Source organism: Lemur catta, chromosome 12 (genome assembly GCF_020740605.2).
Source record: "Lemur catta isolate mLemCat1 chromosome 12, mLemCat1.pri, whole genome shotgun sequence".
NCBI classification, from domain to species: Eukaryota; Metazoa; Chordata; class Mammalia; order Primates; family Lemuridae; genus Lemur; species Lemur catta.
In genome coordinates this window covers 4,938,479-4,949,188 of record NC_059139.1, presented here as the reverse complement: position 1 = coordinate 4,949,188, position 10,710 = coordinate 4,938,479, and the positions used below count along the sequence as shown (strand labels likewise).

General features: G+C 37.4%; 1 protein-coding gene across 2 annotated transcripts; it reads left to right on the top strand.

Moving 5' to 3' along the window:
• The first annotated feature begins 118 nt into the window (after positions 1 to 118).
• On the top strand, positions 119 to 10,279 carry FASTKD3 (FAST kinase domains 3). Of its 2 annotated transcripts, XM_045565624.1 has the most exons (8): positions 119 to 181; positions 1,100 to 1,757; positions 2,514 to 2,564; positions 3,237 to 3,322; positions 6,516 to 6,690; positions 7,845 to 7,914; positions 8,255 to 8,369; positions 9,892 to 10,279. In XM_045565624.1, the coding sequence occupies exons 2-8, from the start codon at positions 1,133 to 1,135 to the stop codon at positions 9,988 to 9,990; spliced, it is 1,221 nt and encodes a 406-aa protein (XP_045421580.1). In that variant the 5' UTR covers positions 119 to 181; positions 1,100 to 1,132; the 3' UTR covers positions 9,991 to 10,279. The 2 variants fall into 2 exon arrangements, with proteins under 2 accessions (XP_045421580.1, XP_045421579.1); XM_045565623.1 differs by having other exon boundaries at positions 1,100 to 2,564.
• The last annotated feature ends 431 nt before the right edge of the window (positions 10,280 to 10,710 follow it).

Sequence of the window (10,710 nt, the reverse complement as noted above, 5' to 3'; positions counted from 1 at the left end):
GCACCCAAGACCAATAGGCAGCTCGACCCAGGGGGCGATGGGGCCAATCACAGGGCGCCGGCCGTGGGCAGGGCCTGCGCATGCGCCAGGCTGCAGGGTCCCGGCGCCGCGTTCCTGTACGGAGGCCCACGAGGTTCCAGTGCTACCACGGCTTCTCTGAACGCTCGGCGGGCGGACTGCGGTAGGTGCCCCTTCAGCTTGGTTGGCGGGGCCAGGCATGTGCAGTGCCTCGGCGTCGCTAGGCTCCATCGGTGCTCTGGCCCAGCCGTCCCTTCTCGGGCTGCGACAACCGCCCGGTGTCTCAGCGAAGGTCCCCAGGCGCCGCGTTTTAGGGTGCTCGGCCCGTGGGTCCCTTTCATTCTAGGGAGAACGCGACCCCGGGGCTCCCCGTCCCCTCTGTCCTGCACACTCGTGTTCCCAGATCCTTCAGCGGGGTGTTTAAGTCTGGACTGGCCACCCCACCTTCCTCCCCGGTTGACGTTTGTTTTGTTGGCTTTTTTTTTTTTTTTAATTCTACCTTTTTTCCGCTTCCCAAGGTAGGTAAGCCTTTTTCCTTCAACCCTAGCTGAACCCTAACACCGAGGGGAATCCATCTCAGGGCCCGTTAAGCAGGCTTTTACCCTTGCCTTGCACTAGTTATCCTATTTTTGCCCACTTTACCCGTTCTCTTCTTTTTTGGATAAATTTACTTCTAACCAAACACAATTCCTTTCTTCAACAAACATATAAGAGGCACAGTTAAGAGCTGGATTACCTGAGTTTGAAGCTCAGTTCTGCCACTTACTAGCAGCATACACTGCGCAAAGTAATTTACCTGTGGTCCAACTTTTTCCTCGTATAAAATGACGATGAAAGTACTTAATTTGTGTAAGTTAATAGGTATAAAACGCAACAGTGCCTGGCAAGTAATAGCGATAACTATTGTTAGATGCCACTTTTCTCACTCTAGGATTCAGAGACCCAGATCTTCTGGTGCTTATATTTTAGAGGGACATTTTTATCACTCTGTCTTTTCAAGTACCCATTGGTAGTTTTGTAAACATTGCTGTTGAGTGAGTCATGTCCTCAGTGTATTTGACCATGTGTTTTAATTCTTTAGTTATAAATCAAGAGAAGTTGAGAATCTGATGGCATGGCTTTAATCACCCTGCGGAGGAACCTTTGTCACGTATCTGATTTTTGGATACATGGAGCTGCTGTAAAAAATCAACCTATAAATCACATTCACAAGGTAGTCGAGGGGCATCTGTGTCCTTGGTTCTGTTCACAAGCACCTGAGCTTTTCAGGATAAGATTCCGTCATGCCTGCTGTAAAAAGTTTCATTCAGAAAATGGAAATGACCCTCATCCAGTTGGTGAGCCAGTATACTCTCAAGTACGTGACTGGGACAGGCTTGAGCAAAATCTTAAAAATGAGGACGAACAAGTATTTATCAGAAGACTAAACAACTTCACTTCATCAGAAGAAGTGTTAAGTTTCATAAGCACACTGGAAACTCTCCCTGATACTGTGGCAGCAGGAGCTTTACAACGGATTTGTGAAGTGGAAAAAAAAGATGGTGATCGGAGGCTGCCAAAAGACATACTAGAGAATAGCCTCTTTCAAGCTTTATGCTTTCAGTTTGAACAGGAACCCTCACATCTGTCAAATGCTAGCTTGGTGACTGCTTTGCAATCTCTGATTCTGTCGCATGTGGATCCTCAAAGTAGCCTATTACTGAACCTGGTGGCAGAGTGCCAGAATCGTCTCAAAAGAGGTGACTTGGAAGTTCATAATCTTTGTGTTCTTGGGGAAAGTCTGATTAGACTGCAAGGTCCAGATTGTGTGACACTAGAACTGATTATTTATCAACTGCAAGGTGAAAAATTGGAAATATTTACCCCAGAGGATATTGTGGCCCTTTATAGAATATTACAGGCCTGTGCTGAAAAAATGGACCAACAGCAAACATTTTTAAATAAGATAAACAATTTTTCCCTTTCAATAGTTCCCAACCTGAGTCCTAAATTGATTAGCCAAATGCTCACTGCCCTCGTTGCTCTTGATCAAACTCAGGCACTTCCTCTGGTTATAAAATTGGGTAAATATGTTGTGAGGCACATCACACATTTCACTAATGAGGAACTTGGAAGAGTCTTAGAAGCTTTCATATATTTTGGGCACAGTGACAGATTTTTTACAAAAGCCCTAGAGCAACAGGTAACTGCACTTTCTCTCACCTTGGATCCCGAAGTTGTCAGCAAAATCATGGAGTACTGCAGTAGAAAACTGATTCTTTCAACACCCATCTTTGATGCAGTGGCAGAAACTTTTGTTTGCCAGTCGGAAAAATTTTCACCTAGTCAGGTTTCTAAATTAATTGAACCATTTGGAAAACTCAATTATTTGCCACCAAATGCCTCTGCTTTATTTAGGAAGCTAGAAAATATGCTATTCACTCATTTTAATTATTTTCCACCCAAAACACTACTGAAACTTCTCCATTCATGTTCACTTATTGAACGTCATCCAGTCAACTTTATGGCGAAAATATTCAGCCCGTTTTTCCTTCAACGTCTTCAAGGTGAGTTGGTTGTAGCTTCTGAAAGTTGAAAAAATTAGCCTTTGAACTTGTGATGGTTTCAAGTCACATTTGTTTTGTATCATTTACATTGAGTGATACTTTGTCTTAAAATTTTTTCCCATAGTAATCTGAAGGTGAGATCTGAAGTTAACAGATGCTACTGTAAAAAAAGTTAAAAAATATTAGGATATTCATTGTCTAGAGATTGTATAGAGAGAAGAAAGCTGTTTTCAGATAAACAAACTTTGCTGCTCCAGCTGACAAATTGCAGCATTCTCGTTGGAGATGATAATAGCCACAATAACGTGTTAGAACCTTTGATCAGCAAGCAACTATAGCCCCTTTTTTTTTGAGAGGATAGTATTGTTCATCTTAATTCAAGGCAACCCAAATATGTCAAATTTCTTGATCTGTATAGTTAAAATTTCTACTAGTTCTGTGAATATAGTCTCTCTTAATTCTGTAGCTAGGAGCTTGGGTTCTTGGAAGTCAATTTCATTGGTGGTAAGAGGAGGGCATAATTAATTCTAACAAGTTTATTTCCTAATGTCATTTAAAAGCACATTACTTCTGGAGTATATAAATTGATTTTATATGTTCATCATGTTCTCTTCTCTCATTGTATGTACCAAAATTCGAACTTAACCATGAGTGGGATGCTTTCTGTTTCAGGTGAAGAATCTTATTTGGACAGATTGAGTCTGGCCCAACTGACCCAACTTTTCTTAACCTCAGTCCTAGAATGCCCTTTCTATAAGGTAAAAGTATAAACTATATGGCTTTATTTCTCTGTGGGGGCAGTTTTCTTTTGTCTGCCCTTAAGTTGTTTAAGTTCTTTCATTTTTGATCTGTCTCAGTAACCTCCTGAAAAAGCAGAACTTTCATTTACTTGGAGTTAGTTGCCACCAGATAGCCTTTTCTTTGATAAATTGACCTTGTTTTTGTGTTGTTGTCCTTGAAGGACCAATTTCCTTCTGTGTAGGATTTATCAGGTTTTATCAAGTGCTACAGGCATGTGAATTATAGTACTCCTAGATTCTCTGTGAGAGTTTTAAAGGTTTTTAGCTGTTTGTTATCAAAATGTGAATGTCTGGACTCAACAAATCCTAAATTACTTGTGAGTGCAGTATATTTTTAAGCCAAGCCAGAAGTTTCACTCTTATCTGATAGAGTTTACATAGAGTTTGCTCTTCCCATAAAGTACCATAAAGACTAGCCTCATAACTATTGCATGCCTTTTATGGAATCAGAAATGGCAGCGTCACTCAACTTGGCCATTCCTTGCCTGGTTCTTCATACTTGATTTATATTCCCAGTTAAGAGTGTCTGATTTGTGGAATAAGGTACAAGAATGATAAAATACCACTATTTCCTTTAAAACAGCTTAAGCAGGCCAGGTGTGGTAGCTCACACTTGTAATACCAGCTCTTTGGAAAGCCAAGGCAGGAGGATCTCTTAAGGCCAGAAGATCATGACCAGCCTGGGTAACATAGCAAGACCTCATCTCTATAAAAAAAAAAAAAGACAAAACTTAGCTGGACATAGTGAGGTGTGCCTGTAGTACTGGCTCCTGGGGAGGCTGAGGTGGGAGGATTGCTTGAGCCCAGAAGTTTGAGGCTGCAGTGAGCTAAGATCACACCACTACATTCCAGAGTGGGCAACAGAGCAAGAAGGTCTTTAAAAAAAAAACACAAAAACAGCTTAGACAGTACTAAGGTATATAAAGATAAGTAGGTAAATAATGGTTACCCCAATCTCCTTCCATCCCTAAAGGAACAGTGTTAACAGCAATTTCTATGCACAAATGTATTTGTATACATTTACACTGTCCTTTTTATCTTTTTATGGCATGGGACTGACTAATAAAAGTACAGTTTGTTTTTATGCCCAATATATCATGGATATTCCTTGAGGCTAGTACAGACGTACAGACTGATTTTATGCATTCTTTTTACGAAAGGTATATCTCGTGCGTATCCTGTCATTCCACTATTGATGCACTTTCTGGTTTTTCCCATCTTGCATATCCTATCATACTGGAGCCTTTTTCTTCTTTTAATTTATAATTAATTATAAATTAAATTACAATTAATTATAAATTATAATTAATTTATAAACTAGATTCCTATAAGTGGAATTACTGGATTAATTTTTGATAGATAACTGACAGATTTTTTTCCCTAATAGTTGTAGACGTCACATTCCCCCAATAATGATGAAGGTGGCCATGTCTCCCCCACTTTGCAATGTGTTATTAGTCCCTTTAATTTTTGTCATTCAACTAAGTGAAAAGGGTATATCATGTTTAAATTACTTTTTAATGAGCATTAATGAAGTTCAGCATAGTTTCAAATGTGTGTTGTCTATTTACATTTTTTGTGAATCGCCTTTCTATGCCTTAATTTGTTTCTATTGGGTTGTCTTTTTTTAAGAACACATTGTAAAACAAAAATTAACTATTATGTATATTGTACATATTTCTTCTGGTTGGTAATATATTTTTATTTTTAAAATTTAATACATTTATGATGTCTTTTTAAGTATTCTTTAATGAAATATATTTGTCTTTTATGACTTCTGGGTTTCCTATCTCACTTAAGAATATATTTTGACACTACTAAGTTAACATAAATATTTTACCAAGTATTTTAAAATAATATTTTTCTTATTTTGTTTAGATCTTTCATCTACTTGGAATTTATTTATTATTATTATTAATTTATGTATATATTTTAATTCACAAAAGTATGTATTTATCATGTTCATGTTCTTTTGAAATATGTATACATTGTGGAATGGCTAAATCAAGCTCATTATCATCTGCATTACCTCACATACTTATTTTTTTGTGGTAAGAGCATCTAAAATCTAGTCTTAGCCATTTTCAAGGATACAATACATTGTTATTAACTGTGGTCACCATCTCATGCCACCTGGAATTTATTCTAGTCTGTGATGCACACTAGAAGTTTAACTTTATTAATAGTTCTTTTCCAGGTGGGTAACCAATTTGCCCGCACCGTTTATTACATTACTTCCTTTTCTTACTAAACTGGAATGTCACCTTCATCACATTTTCCACTACAGATTGAGTATTCCTTATCCAAAATGCTTGGGACTGGAAGTATTTCTAATCTCAGATTTTTTTGGAGTTTGAAATATTTGCATTACACTTGTCAGTTCAGCGTCCCTAATCCAAAAATTCAAAATCAAAATGCTCCAAAATCCAAAACTTTTAGAGCTCTGACAGGACACTTAAGGAAATTCTCAGTGGAGCATTTTGGATTTTGGATTTTTGGATTAGGGATACTCAACATGTATTAAAAACTTTATATAATATAGTTTCAAATAGCTAGAAGGAGGATAGTAAATCTTCCCAACACAAAGAAATGATATGTTTGAGATGATATGCTAATTACTCTGATCTGATTACTATACATAATATGTATGAAAACATCACTACATACTTCATGAATATGTACAATTATTATGTGTCAATTGAAAAAAAATGTTAAAAACTTTGGTTGAGTGTATATGGCCCTTAAAGCAATTCTGACCGTTCCAAAGATGTTTTCTTGAACTGTGACCACAGTTGTTGTTTCTTTTCCTTTTCTCTCCCTCCCACCATCTCTCCCTCTACCCTTTGCCCTCCTTTCTTCCCTTCTTCCCTCTCGCCTACCTCTCCCATTTCCCCCTCTTTCCTTTTTCTTTCTTTTCTTTGTGTTTATGGTGACCAGTGTCTACCTTTAAAACGTATTTAAAAGATACTGTGAACTATTACACTTGAACTATAACAAGAATGTTTTTCATTGTCATTTTGATAAAGACACCTGCAAAAGTATCATGCCTATAAAGTAATTTTGTATCAGACTTTTATGCCAGATAACCTTCACTTTATTCTCTGGTTTTATATCTTATTTTTCTTTCTCTTGTTTGCACATATGATTTTAGGGTCCGAAACTTCTTCCTAACTATCGAGTGAAATCATTTCTTACTCCATGCTGTTCCCTGGAGACCCCTGTGGATTTTCAGCTTTATAAATCTGTGATGGTTGGACTGATTGACCTTTTAGGAGCAAGATTGTATTTTGCTTCAAAAGTGTTAACACCTTATTGTTATACAATAGGTAAGTAGCATAGGGAGTTACGTTTTAAAACTAAGTGTTCTGTCCTCTTTTGGTGATAGTGGGACTTAGTAGCAACAGAAGGTCTTTGGAAAGACAAAATGGAATAGTTCCTCCTCTGAAAGCAAGTTGAAACAGTGGTTAGCAGTATAGCCACAGAGTTAAGACTGAGTTTGAGTCTCACGTATTAACCATATAGTAACAGAATGTCCTGGGCAGAGTATTTAACCTTTTTCTCCTTGCTTCCTCATCTGTAAAATGAGCACAATATTGACCTCAAAGACTTAAGAACTGACTGAAATAATAATATCTGGAACAGAGTAAATGCTCAATAATTATTACCTGCTGTTATTATCTAAGCCTGCACTGTCCAAATATAGTAGCCGCTAGTACACGTAGCTATTCAAATTTAAATTAACGGTGAAAAAATTCAATTTCTCAGTCACATTTCAAGTGTTCAGTAGCACATGTGGCTCATGGCTACCAAGGCAGCTGAGGGACAAACATTTCCACGTCACAGAAATTTCTACTGGGCAGCATTCACTAGAGAGACCAGTCCTTCTGCCCTTACAATTCTAAATTGGTGAGTAAAAGAAAAGCATCTCATAAAGCTTAGCTGTTCATAGACCTCAAATGATCACATGTCACTCCTCTCCTTTTTTCGGCTCATTTTACAAAAGGGATTGTCGGCATACCCGAGGGCAAGGACAGGGAAGTCTGTCTACGCCCATGGACCACGTGCTGGGATGCAGGATGCTTTCCTGACCACAGAGGCATGCTGGAAAGAAGGAAGTTTTGAGTTGCACAGGGTCTTAACTTTGCTTAACTTAAGGGTTTTCTTCACTTTCTTGATTGAAGGAGCCCTGCCTCTTGTAAGAAGAAACCGAAAGCGTGTATGGTTCTTGTCATACCCCCGATAGCATGAGAGCCTACTCTTTTGTTTTACTGTAGTTGAGCCGCCTTAATTTAAGGCTGACTTGGTTGTTCATGAAGCCAATTAAATTAAAATTCTCATCGTTGTTTGGTTGTGATCATTACTTTGCAGACTTCAGCCCAATTGATAAATGCGATGTGGAGGAGATCACAACAAAGGAATGCAGGAAGATAGTGTTTGTGAGGGTATCACACGAAAAATTTTTCCTTTCTTCTCTCACCAGATGTGGAAATTAAATTAGATGAAGAAGGATTTGTATTGCCATTCGCAGTTGATGAAGATGTCCATAAAAGGTAGAGAAAACCGTTGCGGTTTTTATGTTTCAAGACTTTACAAGATGTGTTGAGGTTAATAAACGATCTTTTTCTTAAGAAAGTGAAAAAATAGACATGATTCTGGAAATTAAAATACTAATTTTCAGGATCCCAACTTTGGAAATTTCTTATAATATTTTATTAATATAAATGTGAATAAAATTGAATGCTCTTTCAACAGATTAAAGAATAACCTATTTATGATTTACTTGAGAATAATATTGGCACATAGGAATAGCCAAATTCCAAATAAACTCTGGCAACTAAAAATATATAAATATTTAAAAATTAAATTTCTTTCTCCTTTTTCATTTTTCAGGGTAGCACTGTGCATTGATGGTCCAAAAAGATTTTGCCCTAATAGCAAACACTTATTAGGAAAAGAAGCTATTAAACAAAGACACCTACAGTTACTTGGTTATGAAGTTGTTCAGGTATATTTTCACCTATTTTTTTCCTAAAAGCAATTCCTAATTCAGATTTGCTTTTTTCGGGTTACTGTTAAAAAGTAAACTGAGGCACAATAAAATTTTAAAGTATTTATTTGAGCACACACTGATTCATTAATCTGACAGCACAGAACCAGAAGTGATCTGGGTGCTTCCCCCGAGGTACACAACGGGGAGGTTGTTACAGGAAGAATACAAATAAACAAAAAATATTTGGTTGGTTACAGTTATATAGTTGCCTTGTTTGATCTGTCCTGTAGAAAGACCCTACTTACATAATTTTAAGTTTGTGGGAGGCTTCTGATTGCTTGAGTTTAAGTACTGTTTTTCTCTAATACAAGGATTTACAAGAAATAGCCCAAGTTAAATTTCACTTAACATTTGCACTTTAAGCAAGGTTAAGGTTATTTTCAAGACCTAACTGGCTTTATGTGCTCAAGAGTTTTTCAGGCCCAGTCTCCATTTTAATTTACTTGAACACTACTAAGTGGTGTGCCAGCCCAAGGGACCAAGAATCTTATGTCTGGTTTAAATACCAACTTTGTTAATTGGGCTTACCTTGACTTATATTTTGAAATACAGAATTTTCAAAGCTTTGGTACAAAAGTGGGACATACCTATATTCTTTGTAAACTATGCTTAAGTCTGCTTTTAGAATTACTAAATTATTAGAATATCTGTTTTGTTTTAATTTCCTCCTGATTTAATAAGCAAAAATGGACAAGATGACCCACTAAAATAAGGAGCTTCATCAACACTTAATGTTTAAGACTTTGTGCTGTCTGTACTAGTCTGCTGTCCGGTTTCATATCTGGTGACTTTTTTCCACTCTATCTTGCACATTCCCAGGTTAATTTTCCTAAAACTAATCATGCCAGTGTGTGCTCAGAAACCTTCATTGTTTCTTTACTGCTTACAGGATAAACTAAAAACTTTACTACATCTAAACATTCGAGACCCTCCACGGTCTGCCCACAGCCAGGCCCCAGGCACGTGGCCTAGACCTGCCCCTCTGCTCCCAGCTGAGCGCTCAGTCCCCTTCCCTGAGCCTCTCTGCTCTCTCTCCTCATTCCGCCTTTGCCCATGGTGCGTCCTCCAGCCCTGAGTGTCTTCCTCCTGTCCCTTCATCAGCACCGCTCACCCTCATCTAATGAGGTGCCCACTCCCTCTCAGTACTAGGTCACCAATCTGCTTACTTTTTTATTTATCCTGTAATTTAACTTGCCACCTCAATTGTGAGCTCCTGGAGAACAGTGGATCCTGTTTGTTTCTTATGTAGAGATCCCACTTATTTATTTAGCAAGTATTTACTGAGCCTCCTCTGTGCCAGGCACTGTTCTAGGCTCCCGGGCTACAGGATGAGTAAGGTGGTCGTGGTCTTTGCCCTCCAGGAGCTTACGTTCTGCTGTGTGGGAGGGTGTGTGGGAGACAAACAAGGTAACAAGAAAGCCAAAGTCATCTCAGATTGGGAAGGGTTATGACCAGTTTTATTTTCCTTCCTTTACAGATCCCGTATCATGAGATTGATATGCTAAAATCAAGACTAGAATTGGTAGAATATTTGCAAAGAAAGCTATTTTCTCAAAGAACTGGTGTTCATTGGTAACAAGAAGGAATATTGGCTTCAGAACTTAATGAAAAAACTTATATTTTTATGGGACTCGGTATTTAAAAAAGAATATCATGTGAATTAGCAATTTTGCAGAATTATGTTTATATTATACCTTTCTATGTCTGGTTATTCTAGAAAGGGTCTATAGTTTTCCTTATACCATGTATACATTTATCAGTGGTAAATTCAAAATTAATTTTAATTTAATACTAGTGTCACAGATGCCTTTTATACATCAAACAGAATTGATCACGTGCAATAAAGAAATGAATATTATTTTTAAATCTTTTGTTTGTAGTAATTACCTGCTAACTGAAAATTGTTCTTTGTAGACTTTTATTTTCTAACAAATATAAGGAAGAAATTTTATCTTTTACTTCCTTTTATATTTTGTCAGTGGAAGTGTGATGTATGGTTAGGAAAAGGAGCACTGAAAAATAGACTATAGCACTTTGAATATAAATGTTCATAATTATAGAACTATCTAGAAATAACCCTTTAGATAATAAGATATATTAGTATAGTAACTTTAAAAAAACAAAGGTATAGAGAAGTGAAAAAACAACTTAATTTATGTAGGGGCTTAAATTTTAAATTGAGAATGAATGAAATTGTCATTAGTTCATTCCAGATGCTTCATTGTCTCATTGTGTGGTCAGCTTAACATTTCAGGGGAGAAGAGGACGAGGGGGCAGACTGGTGTAGGAGAAAGAG